The following is a 26375-nucleotide window of genomic DNA, read 5'->3' on the forward strand; positions in this document are numbered from 1 at the left end:
TGATACTTACAAAAATTATATACCTTAAATTATTTTACTTAAGTTGTTCATTCTTAAATTATAAAGCCTACACTTATTTCCTAAACCCATGGTCTCAATTTCAGCAATATTATAAAATAATTTCTGGGGTTAAAATGTTATATTTTACTATCTACATACAAACATACAGAGATACACACACGATTTTTTTTTCAGTAGTTTTTTGGTAAATTGCCAGCTCATTTTTACTAGGTGTGTGGAGGGATTGTAATCCAGCAATATGGCTACTCTGGCTGGAATAGACAGACCCTAAGGACACAACTTTAATCTCTAACAAATGAAGGTAAAGTTAGTTTGTAGAAGAAAGCACCCATGTTTGAAAGTAATGTCTAATTGAGAGGCAAAGTGACAAACAAGAAAGAGATATGCTTAACTCTCATGAGAACAGAGAAGAGAGGCAATGTGTGTGTGTGTGTGTGTGTATGTGTGTGTGTGTGTAGCAGAGGTGTGTGTGGTGGTGAGGAGGAGGAGGAGGATGAAGAGGAAAAAGAAGTTTTACCAGGAGAGTTTCACTGAGACAGGCTAAAGAGAGCGCAAGCTAGATACAGGTGAAGACAGAGCCAGAGAATGAGTAGCCAGAAGATTAGAACAGATTGCTTGAGTTAGTTTAAGTCCAAACAGAGCAATTCAGTCAGAAGCTGAGAGAAGCCAATTTCAATCAGTCATCTTGGAGAGGAGTTTGAGCCAGAACAGTTGAGTTGAACCAGCCAACCAGAATTCAGCAAGAGCTAGGGAGGGTGAGCTAATTCAAAAGTAAAACATTCTAGGACTAGATTAGATTTGTATGGAGGCTAGAAGCTTCCAGGACTAAGCCTTTGTTAGCAGATGGAGGCAGTGAGCCTCCCAGATGACAATTACATCTGGTGAATAAAAGATACTTTTACAAACAGGTTTCACAAATACGTGTAATAATGCATGCTAAGGGGCATACATTCTTAATAAGGATAAACACTAGAAATGAGTACATAATTACCACACTTGTATTCTTTATTTTTTTTATATTCCAGCTAATTTCTAACAGAATATGAGAGCTGTAATGAAGATTAATAAAATTAAGTGAAATTATTGGTTCCTTGATGAAGACAAAAATTATATAAAAAACAGACACTTATTCAGTATACTGACTTACGTGACTATTGTAAGACTCAGTTAACTGAGGTACAATAATTTCAGTGTGTCCTTTTGTGCCCATTGTTCCAGAATCTAAGAGAGGCCGGAGATTGGCTAAGCAACGACTATTTGGAGACAAAATATGTAAAACAAACAAAAAAACCACAAAGTCATCAATAACAGTAAGCAAAGGACAACTAACTGCTGCCTATTTAATATTCCACATGCTGATCATATCTGTAGCAATACTGTAGCAAACAGACATGACCCACATAACTACTCCCTACCCCTATCACACATATAAATTTGTTTTTCAACCTAGTAATTTCTTTTTTTTCCTACTTACTACCACTAAATCCCAGGCTTCGCCCCGTCCACCTTAATTTCTATTTCCACCTTATTTACTAACTACGCTATTCTTTCTTCACTTATCTCCTATTTATTATTTGGTTATTTTCTGCCTGTAAGCTCTGCCTCATATCTTCTCAACTGGTCTTTATCCAAAGCAGCACTTACTAAATAATATCATTAGTTTAATGTTTTACTCACTTCAATTTCTTAAATTTGTTTTGTGCACCAACCCTCCAACACACACATACACACAAATAAATGCAAAGTTTTTTGTTTTTCTTTCTTTTCAAGAGTCTCTCTCATTTCTCAGTTGGTAAGCATTCTCTGATACATACTCTAGTTTCTTATACTGAATGAAATCAGATGACTGACACTGAAGATATACTGGTAGAAAATAAATGGTCTTTGGAATGAAAAATTTAGTGAAGAACCAAACATTAAGTAAATACATGTTAATAAAAATAAGTGCCACAATGAAAAATATTAAGAAAAGTAGGTGTTAATGTCTGTTTTAAGAAAGATACTCAGGCTGAAACTGAAAAATGATAGAACATCTTAAAGGAAAAAAATTGCCAGTACACTTGGGGACAAGAATTTTGGAAGAAATATACCTTCCAGAGGTCAAAAACCTAAGGTTAAAAGGTCCTTTAAAGACCATAAAGAAGACATACATAGCTAGAATAAGGAGAGCCAGGAAACACTGGGCACATTTAAAGTGTGAGCAGTGGACAGGTGGGTTGGTATTGCATAAAAAAGACTTAGGCTGTTTTACCAATATTGACTTTTTCTAAATATAATGTGAAATCATTAGCATGCTTGCATTTGAGTAGTACTATTAGAATGATATAAAAATAATTAGAAAATTTGGTAACTTTTCAAAAAGTGAGGGTGAAATACAAAAACAAAAGTAGTTCTTTACGCACTTTAATTATATCACGAACATACCTGTCTACATATCTCCTGGCTTCCACATTATCTAGTGCTGTAATAATGATATCTTGCTTAGTATAAAATTCATCACTGTATATACTCTCAGTGGCTGGACAAACTTTGTTCAGGTGTGCATCTATTTTTAATTGAGGATTTATTTTCAGAGTTGCTTCAGCAGCAGTATAGCTTTTAGGTTTCTAAACAAGTAACAAATAAAAACAAAAGGAATAAATGTTAAACAGAAAAGATGAACTATGACTGAGTTTACATATTCTAATCATTTGGAATACATATGAAGTGACAGCAAAGTAATGAAACTAGTTCAAATAATTTACGTATTAACACAACTAAACAACTTTCATTGTATATCAAAGTGCTTTAGAGATTCTAAAATATATTTTTAAAAGCTACTTAAATCTTAAATATATATAATGATGTTTGTGTCTCTTCTCACTCTATTAGGGCTAACATGTTTTATTTCTTACCACGAGAACAGATTCAGAAACTGTTAGAACTCAGGAAATTAAAAAAATAATTCTTTCGTGTTCATCTACAGATAACATACACAGTGAATTGCTTTAAAAAGACATTTTAATTCATGAGACTGTGTTACCATGTCCTTTATATTTATATAAAAGGATATCAGGTTAACTATGGCACCTGTTGTAGTCACTTCCTGTTCATAACATGCCTAAACTTTATTTCCTAAGATTGACAATACAAGGGAAAAAATTAAACTAAAAACACTTGGTTTTTTTTTTTAATAGAATTTTTTTTTTTAAAGATTTACTTATTTATTATGTATACAGATTTCGTTATAGATGGTTGTGGGCCACCATGTGGTTGCTGGGAATTGAACTCATGACCTTTGGAAGAACAGTCAGTGCTCTTACCCTCTGAGCCATCTCTCCAGCCCCCAAGAACACTTGTTTTGATTAACATATTTCTTTATTTTTTGTTCTGTTTTTCAGTGTTTTACCACATAAGTATGGCTAGTCTATTACACACTGTGGCCTGGAACTTAGGCGATCCATCCACCTGCCTCTGCCATTGAGTGCAGTCATTAAAGGCATGAGCTACCATGTACTGCCTGTTTCTTTTCCTGATTTAAATATTTTGATCTTTGAAAAGACTAGTCTTTTACAATAACAGGGAATGTTAAACAAAAGTGGTACAATTTTAAATACTAAGCCTTACTTGTTTTGTAACAAAACAAAAAGCAGCATTAAAAATGTGTGCTTTGTTAAACCTCAAATTAGAGAACATGTTTATGTGAACATACTTTTGTGACTACAAAATGAAAAGTACTACTCGTGTTTTGCACTCAAATACTAACAAAATCAAGAGTGTATTAAAGCTAATTTTTTATTTCTTCATTTTGTTCTTTCCAATAAACACTGTATTCTTTTTCTTAAGACTCTAACAAAGAACAGGATTACCCAGCAACCATTACCTATTTATGATAAGAAAACAGGGACAAACCTGTATGTGATGAGGACGAAACAGGAACTGTCTGTTTAGGTTGGATTTTTCTATCAAGTCAGGATCTGTAACTGTAACCTTGCACCAGAAGAAAAGAAAACAAATCATTCTGTTTTGCATTTTTCACTATGACTGAATCAGCACTCTCAAACCATTTTTGTTTAGTAAAATTCATTAAAAATATTCTCAAATGGTTATAAAGAATATGCTATCATTATTAGATTTACTAATTCCAATTAATGCTTGGTATATGAGCATATCAAACAACACAATGATTTAAACTTATCAGAAACTTTAATTAAAAATTCTTCATATGGAAACTAAAAATATTCCTCTCATCTTTTAGACCTACCAAATTACTCACAGAGGACCTATCTCGTATAAATTTATGACACTTATTCTTTTTTTTAAAGATGTATTTATTTATTATTATGTATACAATGCTCTGCCTGCATACACGCCTGCAGGCCAGAAGAGGGCACTAGATCTCATTATAGATGGTTATGAGCCACCATGTGGTTGCTGGGAATTGAACTCCTGACCTCAGGAAGAGCAGTCAGTGCTTTTAACCACTGAGCCATCTCTCCAGCCCGTGACATTTACTCTTTAAGAAATTATTTATTACTGTGTATGTGAGAATGATGAGAATGTGTGAGTGTGGGTATGTGTGTGATCATAGTATGAGTGTGGAAGTCAGATGACAACTTTGTAAAAGTTCTTTTTCTTTTCCTAAGATCCACATGCCTCTGCCTCCCCACACCTTCATTCTCTTTTAGCAATTTTTCTGATTTATATGTTTACATTTTTGTGGAATTTTATGTTCGAGGATGTCTGTCTCTTTGTTTTTTCAAGAGAGGATTTCTATGTGTAGCCCTGGTTGTTCTAAAACTCACTCTCAAGACTAGGCTGGCCTTGAACTCACAAAGAAGGGTATCTCTTTAATTCAACAAGTACAGACAGTCTGTAGGGTTTGGATACAGTGCATGTAAGAAGGCTGTGTTTGACTCCGGGCTTCTGACGTGAGCAGCTTTAAGTATTTCCACCATGATGTCTGCTTCATGGCAAGCGTACAGTGACAGGGTCAAGAGATTGTGGACTGAAACCTCTAAAATCAAAACACATATCCCTTCACTCGAATGTTTCTCTCAGTGCTTGTTAGTGACAAAAGTCCAACCTGAAGCTAAACAGACACTGTCTTTTAAAGGGTCTGAGTACCTCCTAATTAATCATTGTGATTAATCATGTTTTGCCATTTTGTTTCTCACACGCCTGTGTTTTATTCTTTCTACTTTGCCTTCTACCAGACTGACCAAATTTTCAAGGTTGTTTTGGAAGTTAAACATATAGCTCTAAAATTTGGAACATACTGCATCTCTTCTGGTAATCCCAGCTACCGTGGAAGTTGAGGCAGAAGGATTTTAACTACAAGGTCTGTCAAAACTGTGAAGTAAATTTAGGGCCAGCCTAGGCAACTCAGCAAGAGACTATTTCAAATCTTAAATGGGGGTGGGTGGGGGTCGGGTAGAAACACAGCTTAGCAGTGGAGGATTTGAACATCAATTGCAAGGATTTAGGTTCAGTCCTCCATACAAAAAAAAATTCTAAAATTATCTTTAATTTTATAAACTTTTCATGTTCTAACTGAACACTTTAATAAGATTTTTAAAAATTTGATCATGATGGTAACCACAAAAAGATCAATGGTACAGATTTCTGTTTCAGGGAATTATAGAGTTAAGAACTGAGGGGCAGAGAATCTGTTACTTTAAAAGTGACCACAAGACAATTAAAAGCTTCCAATTCGTGGTTTAATGATCTACCTGAAAAACAGGCTGGTATAGCCAAATACTGTTTAAGAAAGGGCAATAACAGAAATATAAACATTTAACATTCCAAGGACTCGTATCTTACCATTCCTTTCTCTCTGCTTGTACCAACACCCAGTAATGCAAAATTTTTTAACATTTCACAGCCTATGGCACCACATCCTACCTATTGAAGAGAAAGTATAAAAGTTAGACAATAAAACTACCATTTTTTACTTAACAAAGAATTTCATTTTAATTTTCTTCAAATGCTGTATTAATATTATTTTAAAAAATGACCATTTATGAACGATTTTACTTTAAAAGGTTAAATAACACCTTATAAGTGTCTCAATTAAAGAATAATAGTATAAACAGATAAGGAAAATATGGTATATATAATTTCTTTAACAGAAAACATTTGAAGATTCCTAGCAAAAGCTGAACATTTCTTATAGAGGATAGAAAACAATGACAGAAACAAACAAACAAACAAAAAACCAAAAACCATTACAACAACCCAAGCCCAGTACCAGGGAATATAAAACTCTTTACTTTTAGACATATTTTAGCTTATCGAAAAAACAATCCTACTAAGAATTTTAAGTAAAACAGATATTTGAAATATAATTATAAGAGGTTCCATCTAGATGAAAAATCTCAGCAGCAATTATTAATATTTAAAGTATTAATTTACAAAAAATGATTACTAAAAACAAGAAGTACCCCCTCCCCCAATAGGGTTTCACTGTGTATCCTTGGCTATCCCAGACTTGCTTTGTAGACCAGGCTGGCCTACAACTCAGAGAGATCCACTTGCCTCTGCCTCCTTGAGTGTTGAGATTACAGGTGTATGCCACCATGCCTGGTTAACAAGACGTATTTTTAAGACTGGTCAACAACATTTTATGCTCTTGAGAAAAATACTAAACCATTTTTTAAAAAGAATATAATTACTCATTTCTTAGTTTAATGATAAGAAAAAATCCTCCATAGGCATTTCTGGAAAATCGCTTAATGTTGAGAACTGTTACATTCAAGTTTTATTTTGAAATGCATAAATTCTTCAGATCCTGACTGGGCTAACTTTTATGTAAAGAGCCAGATGTAAATACTTTAGCTCTGGAGGCTGCATGATTGATCACTTACTCATTTAGAGCAAGCTGACTTTAACAACTTCACATTCAACAACAGTGTAAGCATACTGCTTATTCTCATCTTTATTCACACTTACTAAGAAGATATTCAAATTGTGTAGCTTCTGACACAGTGTATTTCCAATGCAGGCTCGTAAGGCGTCATATCTATCTCCTCTGAAGACACATTTAACAAGAAAACAGAAAGATACAAAAAATACACTTCATTACTGTAATAACAATTTCACATTGTACTTTAAGACAGAATATGCTTTTTTTTTAATTTTTCCAGACAGGGTTTCTCTGTGTAGCCTTGGCTGTCCTGGACTCGCTTTGTAGACCAGGCTGGCCTCGAACTCACAGTGATCCGCCTGCCTCTGCCTCCCGAGTGCTGGGATTAAAGGTGTACACCACCATGCCCAGCCCAAAACAGAAAATACTTAAAGAGTTTTCTACAACCCTTTCCACCCCTAAACAAAGGAAGAAAGACACCTAAGAGAGACGCATGCTTACAAGAAACTGCTCAAATATCTGCTCTTTAAAGAGATAATAAGAAAACGTAACACGAAGTTCAGCATTACCGTGGGAGAAACTCTTCACACCCAGGATTGCCTAGGGATTTGACAGTGTCTGCTGCTTCCAGGTACAACTTAAAGAGAAGATTAAAAACATAACTACGTTTAAAACTTAAATCATTAAAAATATCCCAGCTTTTCTTTTATAGTTATAATCATGGAAAGAGATAATAAAAATGGCAAGTCAATGTTAAATATTGAAAGATAATGGCTATTATATATATTTTTAAAATAACTGTGAAACCTGCAAGCACTGCTAAAAGGTATGTAATTTAATTCATGTCATTTATGCATCCTAAGGATAGTTTTGATTTTTTTTTTTAATTTAATCTTCAGAGGAGATTTTACTTCAAAATCTGTTTTTCATGACTATAAAAAAACTCTGTAAATTCAATTCAATTTTAGTTACATTTGAATAAGCAGTATGACTGATTAGCTTGAGAAGAAAATATCTAGTTTGTACTTCTTTCTCAATTGGATATATTTTATGTCATCTTTAACCACATACACAATTATAGAAGAAAAAGATGCAGGCAGACAAATTTCAACAATTTTAGTACCAAAAAGAATTTAATTCAATAAATCATAAAAGAACCCAGTCTTACTCTTATTTTCATTTAAGACACTTTTTAAAAATTTGGACATGACCAAATGATTATACTGCTGTAGCATAATTATATTAATAACATAATTTATATTTTGTATGATGTTAATAGTTGAAACTATATCAACTTCCATCAATCAACTTGCAATCTATTTTAAATGCAGTAGAACAATGGCATTGCATAGGTGCAATGTTATATTCAGAATCAACTCAAACAGAAAAGGCCTGAATAATGTGTGTAGACTTTTTGCCACTCATTTTCTATTATGTTACAGATCACTTTTGTGATGCTCTTATCTTACACAGCTCTTAAACATATACCATTCCTACATTCTCTATCTTCAGGCGACATCAGAAATGAAACCCAAAATGCTATGCTAATGGTACTAGAGAAAAACTGTAGCATAAAAAATTAGTTATTTATCTTATGTGGTAGGAAATACATTTGAGAGAGCAATTGGGTTATAGCTCAACAGACAAAATATATGCTCCTATTAGTTTCAATTAAAGAACTAAGTTTCTGAATTTCAATAAGAAAGTTAAGTTACTTGCCTTTTCTTTCCTAATATATTTACACCAGGCTATAGTTAGCAACACATTCATTTTATGGATGGAATACTTAAAATGTATAGAAATAAGAAATGCTAAACTAACCCATTGGCACAAAGGAGAAAACTTCCCTGTAACAGCTTTTAATACTTCTTGGCTGGCAACACCCCCGACTGCTGCAGCAAGCGGGGGTAAAAAGCCTTGAGCAGTCCATGAGAGCCAGTGCACAATGTCAGCATTCACTTCAGGCTGAAACATCAAGCACAGACAAAGGTCATACTAACAGTATTCACACAGAACCTGTGACTTCAGTGACTAAGTATCAATATTAAGAAAACTTAAATTTCTAAAAAACAAACCAATTCAAACTACTACATTTCCTTCCTAACTAAAAATGTCTGAATCTCATGATAAAAACACCATTTTGCATGCTAACTGAAGCAGCTTTTTGTTTCTTTCCCATTTACCAGTCTCTTCAATTTTGCTTTTCTGACTTAGAGTAAAATGAGTGTCTGGAGTTAAGAGAAAAAAACCTTTCCCCTTTTTCGTTTCGCTGAGACAGGGTTTCTCTATGTAGGCTTGGCTGTCCTGGAACTCACTCTGTAGACCAGGCTATCTTAAAATCACAAATATCCACCTGCCTCTGCCTCCTGGGTGCTGGCACTAAATGCGAGCGCCACCACTGCCTGGCTTCCCTCTTATTGCCTACATCAAGTAAACTGCAAAACGACAAGCCTCAGGGAGGAAACTGAAGCACTTCTGCCTGCTAACTCTTCAGCATGTTGTTTTGTGTTTTTCTTCATTATTATTTTCTATACCAATACCTCCCGTTTTCCTGTCAAATCTTGTTTTCTTTCTATCCTTTCTCTCTCAATCTCTTATTATTTAACTTTTAATACTTTTACATCTTTACTCATTTATCCTAATTGCTAGAGTATTTCTTGTCTACTATTACTAGGGGTGTAATTCATATTTACAATTGGTTGTTTTTTTTTTTTTTTAAACTTTATATATCCGGTTTGCTCTTGAATTGTTACCGTCACTACTATGGTCAACTCGCCTTGAGGAACAGGGAGGACTAAGACCAATAGATCATCATACACAAAGATCATCATACAAAGCAGAAAAAGACGTTATGTTCTAACAGGTGCCCAAATAATAATGTATAAAAACACAAGAAATATGGAACAGCAGGATAAGATAAAAACCGAACTCAAAGAAAATTGAAGTGGTACTAGAAGTAATGCAGATCAGACACTAATAAAGCAGAGGCCAAGTAATGAGACTAAGAGTTGATTCTGTGAGAGGATAAAAGACTGACATACCACCACCAAAATAAATAAAAAGGAGGGTGGAGACCCGAATTACTAAACCTAGAGATGAAAATGGGTGTTATAGCAGGTAACACTGAAATGCAGAATAGGAAATATTCATGAAAAAAACTGATAATTTAGAAAATCTAGAAAAAAATGGATAACTTTCTAGACATCTATCACCTATCAAAATTGAACCAAAAGGGATAAAAAAACATCTAAACAGATATTCATGAACAAATAGATTGAATAAAAGGGATGAGTGTCCCAGCAAAGCATAGCCCAGAACCAGAGTTCTACTGCATTTTAGAGAAACTATAACTCTGCCAAATTATAAAACTTTCAGAGAAGCACAGAAGAACTCTGAAACCCTGGTTAAAAACTCATGGTTATGGATGTAGCTTTGTTGTAGGTGCCTGCCTATCATGTATAAAATTCATTGCAAAACTCTTAAAATTTTTAGAAAAAAAAATGGTGTATAAGCTATGAGGAAAACATGATAAACTAAGTATAAGAGAATATTTATAAAACATGTATTTGAAAAAGACTCATAAAACTATAAATATAACTATAGAACTCTTAATAATTAAAATATAAAATCACTAATTAAAAATAGTCAAAGATTAGAAAAGACCTTATCCAAAAAAATGTACAAATGGCACAGTGGATATAAAAATATGTTCAGGTTCATTGTTACATTCGTGAAATGCAGATCAAATCTATGCGATACATTTACAAATAATAATGAGGCTGCAATCAGAACAGAAATATAATATTTTCAAGAGGTTGGTACAACTGAAATTGACACAGATCTTGTGAAGGCGCATAATAGTACAGCTGCTTTGAAAATACATAAGGTTGGACATAGTGGTGCACACCTTTAATCTCAGCAGCCTAAAAGGTATAGACTTGTAGATCTGAGTTTGGGGCTGAGTTTTAGATCAAAGAGAGCTCATACAGTGAGAACCTGTCTCAAAAAAGAGGCAATTTCTTATAAATTAAACATCATAATTTATATCTATTATGTGAATTTGCAGTATGTTTCTAGGTATTTTCACAAGAGAACCGAAAATATCTGTCAATATAAAATTCTGTATGAATTAGTAGCTTCCTTCATGGAACAGTGCTAACACTAATAAAAAAGAAAAAGCAAAGAGTAATTGTTAAGTGACACATGCTATTCTACACAAACTAAATCAGAACAAAATAAAAGAGATTCCTGCCACAAAATCAGTAAGTAGCATAGGGGAGATCTGAATGTAAAAAAATATTAATATGTAGAACATGTACGTTATAAACAAATAATATCACATAGTCAACCATAATTTTAAATATTTACCTTTTCTTCCAAGGTTTCACTTACAGATTGTGTTAGTTTCAACAGCTCACCTGAATCTTGCTGACATCTAAAATTTGAAACAAAATAACTCAATTTAAGTATTTTGAATTGCCACCAGGGTTATATTCAAAACTAAAACATAAGATACACACATACATTTATACACAAATGGGAAAATCTGCTAGTATATAGAACAATGTATTTTAGGCTACCTTCTAAGTAATTGTTTGAACTGTTTTATAAATATATTACTTCAAAATCATGGTCATTGAAGACAGCATGTGAGATTTAGATTTAACCATGTAAGGCAAAAAACTTTCTTTTCTTTTTCTTTTTTGCAAAAACTTTTTGCAATTTCTAAATCAGGCCAGAAAATATTATCACAGATTAACCGTTCACCAATTAACAGAAGTTTTAATTTTAAAAGCTATAGATCTTAAAGTCTTCAAATATGAAACCCTCCCATGCAGGATTCCGTTCTTTTTTTTTTTCGAGACAGGGTTTCTCTGTGCAGCCTTGGCTATCCTGGACTTGCTTTGTAGGTCAGACTGGCCTTGAACTCACAGGGATCCACCTGCCTCTGCCTCCCGAGCGCTGGGTTTAAAGGCGTGCGCCACCACGCCCCCGCCAGGATTCCATTCTTACAAACCGATCTTTCCACTTCCACCTATACATCACCCTAAATGACATCTTTATGCAGTCCAGCATACTTACTAGGTAATTACAAGAGGGTCAGTCATATTTTTTAGCCTATAATTTCTGAGACATAATTTTCACAAAAAGAGAACAGTTATTTTTAAAAACAAAGAGCATTACCTGATATTTGGCTTACGATTGTAGCTTTCCTGAAACTGGTCCAAGGAAAGCATAGCTGCATGAATCTGTAAAGGTGCCTATTAGAAACATAAAAAAATTGGCCGATATTTGTTAAGTGCTATGGACTAGGCTAAATGTTTTTTAACTCTTATTTAGTTTCACTCATACAATAAAGAGTATAATATGATGGTTGCCATTAGAAAAGTTAAGTGATTTGAGTTCAAGACCATAATGCATTTTAAAAAACATTTCCAAATGACTAGTGTTTACTAAACTATTCATAAAAAATGTCAGTTAAGTACCAGTAACAAAACATTTGTACAACTGAGTGTGGTGACACACACGTTTAGCCCCAGCACCCAGAAGGCAGAGGCAGGTAGACTCTATGAGTTCAAGGTCAGCCTGGTCTATACAGTGAGTTCCAGGGCAGCAAGACCTATATAAACACTGTCTCAAAAATCTAAATCCAAAACCAAGACCACTCCAAAAGACATATAAAGAACAACTAATATTTTTTACTAGTGTTTATACATTTGGAAACTTTTCACTTCATTATAATATATTTACCGTTAAAAAATCATCTAGGATGTAAAGTAGAGTATAATATATCCTTAAGGTTGTTCTTGCACTATGTAAAATTTTGTGGCCAGTGAAATGGCTTACTACCAACCCTGATGATCTGAGCTCAACCACTGACTTCCAATCAAGTGCTTCATCTAACCCTGGCTGCCTGTTTCTTACCTCCCTTGCACATAAAATAAACAAATGTCTAATAAAACTACACAGCTATAGAAGAAAAATATATTAATGTTCTATTATTACTAAAATTACCTATCAAAGCTAGCAAATTACTAAAGTGCAATTTCATTTTATTCTAACACTTTTTTAATATAATGAATTCCTATTTTAAATCCTTCAAGGTTAACACTAAATACTGAGATAAGAGTAGGACCTTAGAAGCAATAAGCCTATTTTAAGTTTTGAATCATTTACCAAGTCCCATCCACCACACATCACTGCCTCTTTCAAACCCAAAAAGTAAACATTTACCTCAGGTTTGCTAAAATCTGCAATAAGGCACTTTGGATGTTTTATCTGCCTCTCCAGGGATTCCTAAGAGGAAAAACAGTATTATTTCACAGAAAATTGACTGATTATTTGGTTAAACAAAACAAAACGAAAAGTGTAATCAAAGTGTAATCAAAGACTCCTTCTCCAAGGCTGAAAATGAGTGAGGTTGGACTGATATGTTGGTAGTTGATTTGTTTATGAATATCTCATTACTGTATTAAAAACCACTTGCTCTACATAGTGACTTCAAAAGAATTAGTGAAAATATCTTTATACATCCAAACTTTGTCCTAATGTAAAAGCTACTGTGTTCTAGTATCATCAAGTAACCCGAGACTGCTTACGCCTGGTAAGTCTTGTGTAAATATTGAGTTAAAAATCTGTATGGGTGTAAGGTTAAGAACAGAAAGGCAAAGAAAAGAAACATTTGAAACATAACCACCCCCCAAACAATACTACTTATAAATTTATTTGATGCACAAAATAATTAAGAATTGGGGATGAGACAAGAAAAAGTATACAGAAGCAGATCTGATTAGCTGGCCTATTTTAATTGTCTTAAATGATTTGAACAAAGCCTTGAAGACTAGGTTTTTTTTTTTATATGAACAAAAAAAAAAAAATAAAGGTAAAACCCTGAGAACTTGTAAAAACTCCCTGCTGCCTATAACAACATTATCATCATCAAAAGTCCAACAAGTAAAGACACGTTATACTTCTAAATAAGACTCTAGTTCTAAGATACATGCAGTCTACAATCTACTTAGGAGCATGTTTTCTTTCACTACCAATAGTCAATGTGAATTATGCTATATTTCAAACATAATATTTATTAATAGGTCAAAAAGAGTAATAATATGAATTAACAAATAATTAAATAATAAAGCATTACAGCTTTTGATATATAATCTGAAAATATTTCTTTTTCTTAAGCAGTAAATAATAAGTACAATAAACTTTCATTATTTAGGATATAATTCTTTTGAGGTACAATCACATACCTCAATCATATACATAAGGCATTATAGTTATAAAACTGTATAAGCTTATATACATTTGCCTAACTTTTGCAGTATAGAGGACAGCACAGACTGTTATTTTTATTTTTATACCATCAGCTTGCCTCTAAGTTGATTTCATTTTCTTCGAATTGGTTATAAATTTTACAAAATACAGTTTATTCTTTAAGCTAACTTGTGTTAAGTGAACACCTTATTTTTTTTTTTTTAAGGGAAACAAACCCTTTTAAGCTGAAAAATACTTACAAAGCAAAATGTTTTAGGAGTCTTAACTTGTACAGCTATACCTCCATGTAAATATGGATCCAGTCCTGTAGTATCACCAATGCTGAAGGAAAATGGTGACACCACTGCAAGAAAAAAAAACAAAACACCAAAACAAAAACATTACACACATGTAATTAAATTTTAAGAAATGTTATCACAAAATCTTAATTTTCCATTTATAAAAGAAAGATTCTAAAAACATCTTTTTTCTTTTTTTAGGGATGTTAGGGATCTGTTGGAAGCTATACCAAGTATTTCTTCCAATGTAAGCTTTGGGACTTAGAAATAAGTGAGGCAAACCAGAGACTAAAGTAAGAAGTGTGAGGTACTTACTATAAAATATTAAAATATATTAAAATCCTATTAATGTTAATACTAATTATTGCTTGTATATGAATAGATAAAAGAAATAAATGGCAGGCCTGAGAAATACATTCAAGTAAACAGTGACAACATAAAAGGTGGTAAATAAGGTAGAACTTCAAACCAATGGAGAAAAATAATATTCTTTAATATATCTTTAGGAAGAAAACCACCACCAGAGAACATATGAATAAGTGTTTTAAATACCAAAAGATGCCAACTTAAAAAATATATAAAAGCATGGGAGAAAAATTACTTTTAAAATCAGGATAAAGATCTTTGGAAACACTCAAAAAGTGGTAAGACTGAAAAAGTTTGTGATAGAAAAAGAAACATATTATGAAACCATGAAAATAGAACTACCAGAGCAGTCAGACTCTTATTTTTGACTCTGCTGTATAGCTTTACTTTCATGTAGTTTCCTTTTTTAAGAATCCTGGAGAGTTAGGTGCACACCTTTAATCTCAGAACTTGGGAGGCAGATGCAGGCAGATCACTTAAGTTTGAGGTCAGCCTATCTACAAAGTGAGTCCAGACAGCCAAGGCTACACAGAGAAAAACCTATCTTCAAACAAACAAACAAACAAAAAACAAACAAAAAGAATGAAAGTCCTGGGAACTGTTAAGAAAATGATCAATGGTTTGTAAGAAACTAGCAAACAACATATGGTTCACATTAAAGAGAAAGAAACAGCTCCAAAGTTTGAGATAAAAACTCATTTATAATATGAAAATACAAATTAAATTTATACTTTGGTAATATTTTCATCCATATTATGAAATATGATATAGCTACAATTACAATGGTCTACAACAAATGTGAAAAGATCAGTAACTCATGTTACTTGATACAAAGGCAAAAGGGTATTAACACGTAGATACTTTCTGTGTAAGAAAGCATAAGGAACCCCCCTACTGACATAATAAACTCCTGATGGGTGGCTGACTACTGAGGAATAGCCAAGAATATGCCAGAACCTTTTCACTGTCAATCTATTTTGTTATTGAACCATTTAATAATCAAAAAATTAACTTAAATAGTAAGTTCCTCTTACCGTAAGTGTATAATACTTATAAATATATGATCAAAGAATCAACATTCAAATAAAAGAAAAGTAAGCAGACACCAAGCAGCTTATTTGCTATATATAAATAATATATATACACATTTATTATATATATATTTTAGAAAGGGAGGAAATCTAAAGTTGGACTCGATTCTAACCCTATTTATATGCATGTATATACATTACCTACACATATACATACACTGTTCTAGAACAAACATGTTTCACTTTAGCTATTTAATAATTTTTTTTAATAAAACAAAACTGTTTTAAGGCTGTAAGTGATAAAATAGAGCTTTTAAAACAATAGTTCAATTTAAGCAAATTTCACCCAGTAGTAATTTTTTTTTGTTAACAAAACAAAACAAAACATGGGTTTTAAAACAAAAAAATTATTCTTTGATATCAGGCAACTTCTTCCTATATAGGTAGCTCTAAGAAGCTGACCTTATCACCACACCCCAACACTATATGGTTGTAAATGTATACAAATATAATCCAATTTACCAAGTTAGCCAACTTTACCCAAACAAATACAAACACCTTAACATTATGATCTGAACTTTTCATACCAAAACACACTATCAGCAGGGTGAGGAGCCAGCCCAGAGCAGAAAACAGCTATCTGTCAGCTGATTTCACAACTACAAATATGGAGAATAACAAATTTCAACACAAGACAAATCTATAAAATTGCTACTCAATAAATGGGTCAATGAGTTGATAAGTTTTCTAAAGAAAATAAAAACTGCGAATACAAATTTAGAAAGTGTTCAGCATCTTTAGCCACCAGGGAAATGCAAATTAAAACACTCATTAAAAAAAACAAACAATAATGATGACAAATGCTGGTTAGCATGTGGAGAAAGACGACCTTACTCACTGGGTCATCATGCCAACTAGGGCAACCACACTTTTTTCAAGTGCCCTAAAATAGGTGAATCATCTTCCTTTAACTCAATAAATATGCCACAAAGTTAAAGTTGTAAGTTGTGTAGCATTGCCTTTATGTCTTAAGTACAACTTATATAGAATATAACATATAGATTAATAGTAAAATACAAATATGTAAGTTAATATTGATATGAATTAATTATCTCAAATGGGCCACATATAATACCTGATTATAAACATCTTTCCACTTAGAAATGAGTATTCTCATCCGGCAGTGGTGGCTCATGCCTTTAATCCCAGCACTCTGGAGGCAGAGGCAGGCAGATTGATGTGAGTTCGAGGCCAGCCTGGTCTACAAAGTGAGTCCAGGACAGTCAAGACTACACAGAGAAACCCTGTCTCAAAGAAAAAGAAAAAAAAAAAAAAAAAAAAAAGAAGGCAAAGAGAAAAAAGAAAAAGACGCTAACCCTGTCTGCTTTCCTCAAGCCACTGGACACAGCACACATTTGAAGACCATCTCCATTCACTGCTTCACTGCCAGCTCCTTTATCAGCCTGAACTACATATATTCTCTATAACCTAGCCACGCCTTACATTCCTAAAGTAGGCTGTTAAAACAGAAATTTTTGTTCACCTACCATTTTTCATACCTGTCTTCTTAAATATGTTAAGATTTGGAATTTCAACTTGGATTTTCTCATAGTGTATTTCTTTACTTTACTTTCTTCTTTGTAATAATAATAATAATAATAACAATAATAATTATTATTATTTAGTATGTCCTTCCTTGAATACAATGACTTGAGGCTAAGAGATGTGAATCAGGTCAATCTGAGGTGATGTGTCTAAACACTAAATAAAGTGTATGATTATACATATGTTAAATAGCTAGAAGCGAATTAGTAAAACATATAAACTTACCAGTTATCTGTAGTATGGATCCATTTAAGCCTGTCATTCCATTAACTTCTCGAAATGTTAGGAACTGTCCTGTCTCAAGCTTGTGAGGACGATTTTCAAGGCAAGTGACAATGCCTGGATTAGCCTAAAAATCAGAGTACTCTATTAAAAACCATTTAAAAATAATAGCCTATAAATATGAAAAATTAGCATTCCTAAACTCTAACAATTTTATTTAAATTAATTACTATAGTCATACTTGCGTTATGTTTGAAATGAAAATTTCTTTTGGTTCTTCTCCTGTTGTATCCGAAACTTCAAATTCGTCACCAAAATCACAAAACAACCTGGACCAAATTCCATGTACGTCTGCACTTATAAACTGAAAAGACAAAATACGTTTATTTATGTGAACAGAAAAAAGCCCACTTCAGTTATCTTATGTCATTTCAAAATAATTTCATTTAGAATAAAGTATATTACTTGAAATGTAACATTATTCATGTATAGAATGAATCTTCTAAATAAATAAAGATCAGCTTGGGAATCAAGAAATGTGGTATTGCCAGGCATGGTGGAGCAGGTCTTTCATCGCAGCAGTTAGGGGGCAGAGACAGGCAGAGCTTGCTATTATACAGACAACTCCTGTCTTGAAAAATCAAGAACAGAAAAAAGGAAAGAAATGTGGTATTTGGTGAGGGGGTATCTGACACCATAAAATTAGAAGTACCATACTGTATGTTATTTTAGTAATGAAAATCAAGGCTTGCTTATAAATTTCAAGTTCAATAAAAAGAAACTTATTTTTACTTAATGGTTTGTGAATGAATTCATATTATTCTACAGAAACAAAAACGAACATATATTCACCAAAAGCCTTTGTTAGTGGAAATTAGAAGAGAGCGTTAGGCTGGGAGCAGTCTACAGGAAAAGGTCAAAGTGTAAGCCAGGCTGCAAAAGGTTCATGTGATGTTCCTTAACACAGTTCCAAATGCTTTACAAGAAGTACATAATTTTTATAATGATGGCATTTTTCTTTCTTTTTTCTTTTTTTCTGGTTTTTCAAGACAAGGTTTCTCTGTTTAACAGTCCTGACTATTCTGGACTCACTTTTGTGGACCAGGCTGGGCTCAAACTCACAGTAATCCGCTTGCCTCTGCCTCTGGAGTGCTGGGATTAAAGGCACATGCCACCACACCCAGCTAGGCGGGGTTAGCTAATGGCATTGCCTTTATCCCAAAATTCTGTAAATAAATTATTTTTTTGTGCTTAAAGCTATTTCTATAGCTATTACAAATCTATTCATCTCTAAAGATAAATATAGTCACAAAATCTGCATGACAGTGGTTGGATTTAAAATGTATAACATTAAGAAAGGTTATATATTTTCTGTAGAAAAATTCATGTTCTAATTCATGAGGAATCTAGCCAATAATAACATATGTACATAATGTAAATAGATGTGCCAGTGGGAAGGCATAATATATAGAAAGGAGAAAAAGAAAGGATAAATATCGGAGGATGAGAAAGGAATGAATGCAGGCAATGGACAAAGTTATGAACGAGGATATACAGCTAACGGTTCCTGTTCTGTCATGTTTTGTTCTTAGTGGTCGATAACACATTCCATAGTCAAAAGGTAATAATATCCAACGTGGAGCTTTGTAGCTTTAGAATGACTATTTTGTGCATACCTTGGTCTCCCCCCATCTCTCTCTCTGTGTGTGTGTTTATTTATAAGTGTTTTCTTTGTTGTATTTTTTTATACAAGATCTCACTACCTAGCTTGGCCTAGGCTGGCCTTGAAACTCAAAATTATCTACTTGCTTGCTTTTGCCTCCTTAGTGTTGGGATTAAAGATTTGCACAGCAATGCTTGGCTACTTACAACTCTTTAAAAATAAAGTTTATTTTAAAAAAATTTACTGTGATTGTACAGAGATTTTAAAAAAATATATAACTCAGTGAAAAGCTATAAACTGTAATATAAGAATATGTCCTTCCTTAACTGTGTATCATATTAAATTATAATATTACCTTAATTGGAGGGCAATGAGAACGGCAAAAGTCATTGATCTTCTTTTGTAATGTCAGTTTCATTTCAGTCAATACTACGCACTGTTGAGAATAAAATAAAAATCAGACAGTACACAATTCAGAGAGTACACAATTACTTTTGTAAGTTTTAACTTCTTAATTAGAAGCATGCCAATTCAAATTTTGCCAAAGAATCAGTTATCTCCACAAAAACGTTACTACCCTATTATATTCTGTTCTATGATTAAGTAAACTAAAATAAAAACATAGAACATATAGCCAAATTTAATAAATGCCTTTACTCTAAAGGACTCAAAATTAGAAGCAAACCTTAACACCCTATGTGTGTTTGCAATCTCCCAACAGAGGGTTGGAGTTTTATCTGTCACTGTCCTACAATCACTAGTCTAGCCAACAAAACATTACTTTCAGCTAAGCTACGAGAGTGACAATTGCAACTTTAAAAGATACTGGTCATAACTGTCTAATTTCTACACTCAACAGGTTCACAAAATAACCTTTTGCTTTACAATATTAGTTAAACCACAATATTATTTAAGACAGCAAATAATTTCAATGCTTAAGTTTTTATTAACACTGTGGTACAATAGGTGTGAAAACAAGATTTTAATATAATTACTTTAACTGACAGAAGTCGAATCATTTCTTGAGAGCCATTTGCCTATCAAGTATCAAAGTGGAGACAGATTCTGTGCTCTCCTTAGTGCTTATATACATGAGTTGAATACTAGTTTACTGGCACATTTTCAGGTGTTGGCTTAAAATATGATGTGCTTGCTAGAGTGCAACATCCCTCCAAGATCTCTCATTTTGTATTCTTACTAGGTATGTCCTAAACGACCACTCTTTACTTGGAGCCATTCTGTTTTCTTAGGATTGTATTTTCTGTTTTAAAAACTTAAGGCAAGATGTACCATCTCTTTCAGGATAAGAGGCTCACTACTTACTGCAAAGCAGTAGGTTGCCTAGCTTAAAGCAACCCACTACCCAATACTCAAGCAGGTGTCTAAGACTTCTGCATTGCATTGGTGGGGAGAAGGGCAAAGTTTGTCATAGTAAAAAGTAATGTAATATAATGCCTACACCCTAAAACTTTGACATTCTAAAACTCTGACATTTTAGATTATCATGTAAACTGCATATATTAGTAAGCTGTGTTATAAATCAATATATGCACCTACTATGCACTGATGAATCCAGCCCTTCTTATACACTTTATTTCACACCTACTTATGTTTCTGTATTTGAAGGCAGATCAGGCACAGGCACACGTGACATACACACACCATGCACACACACACCTATTCATGAACCAAGTTTTCTTTATCTATGTTCACACTTGAAGGGCATTTATGTTTGACTGCGTATGTTCAAGCTGAATAATGCTGCAATAAACTTGGACACTGAAGCTCTTTGGTAAGCTGATTTCACTTAGGTTGGGTATATACCCAGAAGCTGGATACCTAGATTGTACAGGTTATTCTTTTAAATTAAAAAAAAATAAAAAGCATTGATATTTTGCCTGCATGCATGCCAGTGCACCACTTGTGGGCATAGTGGTGGTGAATGCAAAGGGTGATTTTTTTTTTTTTGGCTGAAATTACAGAAAGTTGTGAACTGCCACGGACGTGTGAGGACTTGATTATCCAGTTTTCTGTAAGGGTAGAAAGTGATCTTGGCCACTGAGCCATTTCTCCAGCACCAAAATTATTAATTTTGAGGACCATTCAGATGGCTTCCCAGAACTACGTAATTTTTACTTCTTTTAATGTGGTATGAGAATTCTTTTTCTGTAGACTCTTGTCAGCACATCATCATTTTTAAAATAACAGCTTCCTGGATGAGATTTTTGAAGTATGTTATTTTTCATTTTATTACCTAGTGGTCAGAGAGGACACACAATACCCTTTTTCTTTGAGACACAGTTTCATGTAAGTCCAAGGTAGCCTTGAACTACTACTAATGTGTGACTAAGAATGACACTGAATTTATGATCCTCCTGCCTCTGTCTAGCGTGGCGGCACTACAGGCATGTCTCACATGTGGTGTTATCTGATGCTAGCAATCAAACTCAATAGTTCTGTGCATGTTAGGTAAGCAATCTAGCAGCTATGCCGCAGCCCTAAGTTCCCACTTTTGCAACTTTTGAGAATGTCTCAAGATTTGTTTTTATGTTTTAATACATATTTTAAGGACTGTTTCTTATGCTGAGGATGTATATTCTATACTTGTTGAAGTTTTCTACAAATGTCTGTTACTCATTACACTATCTATAGTACTTCAATGTTGCATTTGTGTCTCTCTCTGTGTGTGTGTGTGTGTGTGTGTGTGTGTGATTGAAAAAGAGAACTGTTATTAGGTAGGGCTGGTTGGCCTTATACTGAGTATTTATAACCCAGTATGTTTTTTAAAGCTTGTGACAATCCTCCTTTTTTAGCCTCTCAAATACTGGGACTGCAGGTATGTGTCACCACAGCCAGCTTGCTGTTAGTTGTGTCTGATGACCTGTCCATTGACAAAACTGCAGCACTGAAGCCCTCTTTTAACACTGTACTGGATCTTAGGTTTTTATAATCTAATGTTTGTTGTTAGGCGTTACTGAATTGATTTCTTGATTAGATGACTATTGCTGTTTTACCACTGTTTTTATGTTTCCTCTATGTAAGTACATCTACCCCTGCTTACTTCTAGCATGTATTTGCATGTGTTTGTGTGCACACACACACATTTGGCAGCCAGAGGACTTTGGGGTGCCTTTCTTTATTGTAAGAGGATTGTCACGTCACCCTGCGTCACGGTCTCTCACTGCTTCAGCTAGATGGCTGGGGCAGCTAAGACAGCTCTCAGAATCCACCTGTCTTCCTCCCACTGCAGTGCCGACAAAGCCATGCCCTGCTTTTATCTTAGTGCTAAGGATTTGAATTCAGGTCCTTACACTTGAAGAGAAAACACTCTTACTCAAGCTATCTTCCCAAGCCTAGAATACCTGTTTCCCCATTTCACGTTCAGACTTTTTGTGTTTACTACTAATGTACTGAATCTTGTTTTTCATTCAGTCAATCTGTGTCATCTAACCAGGGAATATTGTCCACTCACACTTATTATTTAAAGATGTACGTTTCACCTATTGTTTTAAATATCATTTGTTGAAGTTTGCATTTCTTCATGGGAAATAAATGCCATTCCACTCCCCCTTGGTAATGTAAGATTTTGTTGAACAGTTTGCTAGTTGTCGAATGAGGCATCTTTAAATGTGACTTGTTCATCTTTGTGGCATGGCTCTTTTCATTTTTCTTTTGTGTCTTCTTTACAAATAGCTTTATAGTACTCATTTTCTTCTGCATATGAACTCCCTTGAGCATCTTTTGGCAGGCTAGTCTGGTAGTAATAAATTTCTTCATTTTCTCCCCTTATTTTGATTTTTTAAAAAATCTTAGAAAGATAGGCATTTTAGGTAATCTATAAAGCTAGTTGAATTACTTTTTCCTATTGAGCAATCTATTTTAAGTATAATGCAGAGATTAGACACACTTTCTTTTTTTTGAATTTCAGAAGGCCTGATTCTAAGTTTAGATATTCTTTCACTATTGATCTTAGTTTATTGTTAGAAATTCTCAACTATAATTGTCTGATTTGTTTAGCTCTTTGTTTTTAGTATTTTAATTTTTTTCGAAGACCTTTATGTTGAACTTTTCATTTATCTAAGTGCTGTTTTCCTTAACTATCATTAACTTCTTCAAATTTTACTAGATGTTCTTCTTTGTAACCACTGTTTTCATTTAACAGGCATTTTATCACTATTTTCTTTGGCATCGGATGCTAGAGAGTATTTTTTTTTTGTTTTGGAGCTGACACTGTTTTCTTATTTCTTGTGTTCTTATGTATCTTAAAATTTGTGTTTCTGATTGATCATTTTTATAGATTATTTCTTAGTATTTTCTGTATTTGTGAAACATAACAAGCTAATATATTAAGAGCACTAATAGTATAAAGTCGGGTACTGGCTCCAGCACACCTTTAATCTAAGAACTTGTGTTCATCAGGTGCTAGAAAATCCTCAGTCAAAATTTTCCGACATTAATGTTTTCTTATGTGCAGTGCATGCATACATAAACACTCTTAAAGGTGTCTGCGTAAGCCAGAGGTGGTATCTGGTGTCTTCTCCTATCACTTTCCACTGAGTCAGCCTCTACTGAACCTCAAGCTCATCAATTAACTAGGCTGGATGGCCAGGAAGCAATGGGGCCTAGGGTGGGTGTTGGGGATCTGAACTCTAGTGCTTCTGATTGTATAGCAAGTCGTTTATCCACAGAGCCATCTTGTCAGCCTGATACTGACCTTTACCATCGCTAGAAATCTAATGTCATAAAGTGAACCTTTTCATCTAAGCTAAAGTTTCTTATTTCTTGCTCAAACTTTCCTTATTTCTTTGTTCCACAGTATAATTTATTCATATTTATTTTTCAGCTCTCTAATGCATATTAAAGCTACTGTTTATCAACTAAATATTAAAATTTAAAAGATATAGCAGAAACAACTAACTGCATATTGTTAACAACCATTGAGTTTCACCTGCACATTACTGCTAAATACTCTTCTTACAGCATTCAGGGGTTCTTAGGGCTTTTTCTCAAATGCAGTATTTAATAGGTATTATTTTAATTTGACCATTTTTATTCTGTCCCTCAAGATATTAGGTTATACTAGTTATATAATTTCCTTGAAATCTATCAATAATATTTAATACAAAATACTAACCTGGTATTTTTCTAAGAAGGAGAGGTTTGTGGTTTCATCAAAAGGGGTAGAGGAAGATGACACATGCACATATGGATTTAGTTCTGCAATACGGTGAAGTACAGCTTCAGCTCTAGAAAAATAAATGCCTTTACTAATCGCTCATTTATTATATTCAGTCTCAATGTTAGACACAATTAGTATAAGGACTTGCCAAGTGAAATTTTAATGAAAACTAAATAAACTTTACTGATTTTCCCAAGTAACTACAATCTTAAGACATACTATCATATTCTTTAGCAAGCTGAACAATTCTTACATATACTTCTTTCCTTCTAATCTGTAAGCTTCTTAAGTCTCTTAATGACAGCAATACTACAGACTTCCTTTAGACATGAGAGTACAAATAGACAAAGAGTATAGTCAAGGACAAGGAAGGCAACAGAAAAAGGCCATGCAGTATTTGTCATGAAAGCAGAAGGAAGTGTATTCTGAATGAAGGACCAGAAAGGGAAGAGGGTTGGAAAGGTCAGTGTGTGGGGCAAGGGGATAAAAGCAAACTATAATGGCATATATGTATAAAAATGTCTCAATAAAACCCATTCTTTGCTAAATACTGTTATTTTAACTTCCTTTAATAATGTCAAATTCATTTCTAGGTAACAGGATAAATGTATCGAGAACTTGACAGAGGAAAGAAATATATGCCTGTATTTATTTATCCAAGGCAGTGTGAATTTAACTTGACAAAGTAAATAACTATTATTAAACTGGCATTCTCAATACATAAAACATTCTTAAATATAATAGTTATAAAAAAATCTCATGACAATGTATCAAAGCAGCCTTACCTGTTTCTCTCATTAACAATATCATCTTCACACAAAAAGAAATTGGTCCCTAGATCCCATGCTTGACATTTTTTTATGTCATGAATTGTCAGCGCCTTGGGGAAAAAAGTAAAAAAAAAAAAAAAAAAAAAGAGAAAACACTTGTTGAGTCCAGAATAGAACCAAGATCCATACCACCGTTTATGTCTTTTACAACATACTAGAAATACTATGTATAACTGAGTAACAAAGAAAACTTAGTGTTGCAAGAACTGAAAAGGATATGTAATTATATCTTTACTCAGAAAATAGGACTATAAACACCCAAAGAACCCTAACAATTAGGTGGAGAAACTACATTGTGAGTAGCTTTAAATTTTATGAAAGCAGCATATCATAAAAATCAACATAAAGAAAGCATTCAGAAAAAACTATATAAAAACATCAAAATATAACCCTGTCTTGAAAAGCCAAAAAAAAAAAAAAAAAAAAAAAAAATCAAGTAACTTTTTCACATCATAAACCTTACAGAAGATTAATTTACAAGGAACATGTGAAATAATACATATTTATTGCTCTTGAATATGAAATGCTGAATATGTAATAACTTCCCCATTCATTAGAGTGGCAAAGTTCAACAATTTGACAACAATATATTCTGTTTAAAAAGATGATGAGAATCAGTCACTTTCATGTATTATGGTGGTACTTCTGGAAAGAAGACATAAATTTCCCCTTTAACAGAATAATCCTATTTTTAGGAATCTGTCCCAAAGACATTCTTGGAAAGATTCAAAAACATTTACAAACAAAAACAAATATTCATCATTATGCAGTAATCTTTGAGACATGTTGTTAAGCAGTACAAAATAAGGCACTTTAAGAAACAAAGGAAGACACAGATACATAAAGTTGAATAGGATATTTATGTATGCATATATTTGCTTATATTTAAATGCAAATAAAGAGCAAATCAAATTTAAATGTGGATGACCTAAGGTGGAACAGAGTAGAAAAAAACCAGACTAACCAAAAAAAAATTTTTATTTTATGCTTAATTTTGAATTAAAGAAATAATCTATAGTAGTAATATTGAATTTAAGAAGTGAAAAAAACCAAAC

At 33.3% G+C, this 26375-nt stretch overlaps 1 protein-coding gene across 3 annotated transcripts in view; it reads right to left on the bottom strand.

The window, feature by feature from the left end:
- Positions 1-26375, bottom strand: part of UBA6 (ubiquitin like modifier activating enzyme 6) — a 62665-nt gene that overhangs the window by 24255 nt on the left and 12035 nt on the right. For all 3 annotated transcript variants that reach the window (XM_084760527.1, XM_084760528.1, XM_084760529.1), the window contains exons 5-20: positions 25276-25370; positions 24446-24557; positions 19667-19747; positions 17890-18012; positions 17652-17775; positions 14386-14489; positions 13100-13162; positions 12050-12126; positions 11234-11300; positions 8687-8830; positions 7435-7502; positions 6952-7030; positions 5824-5904; positions 3913-3990; positions 2446-2627; positions 1169-1274 (exon numbers count right to left, since the gene is read on the bottom strand). In XM_084760527.1, the coding sequence (XP_084616653.1) occupies positions 1169-1274; positions 2446-2627; positions 3913-3990; positions 5824-5904; positions 6952-7030; positions 7435-7502; positions 8687-8830; positions 11234-11300; positions 12050-12126; positions 13100-13162; positions 14386-14489; positions 17652-17775; positions 17890-18012; positions 19667-19747; positions 24446-24557; positions 25276-25370 (1584 nt within the window). The remainder of the gene's footprint in view (positions 1-1168; positions 1275-2445; positions 2628-3912; positions 3991-5823; positions 5905-6951; positions 7031-7434; positions 7503-8686; positions 8831-11233; positions 11301-12049; positions 12127-13099; positions 13163-14385; positions 14490-17651; positions 17776-17889; positions 18013-19666; positions 19748-24445; positions 24558-25275; positions 25371-26375) is intronic.

This window comes from Acomys minous (genome assembly GCF_964271855.1).
Source record: "Acomys minous genome assembly, chromosome: 15".
NCBI classification, from domain to species: Eukaryota; Metazoa; Chordata; class Mammalia; order Rodentia; family Muridae; genus Acomys; species Acomys minous.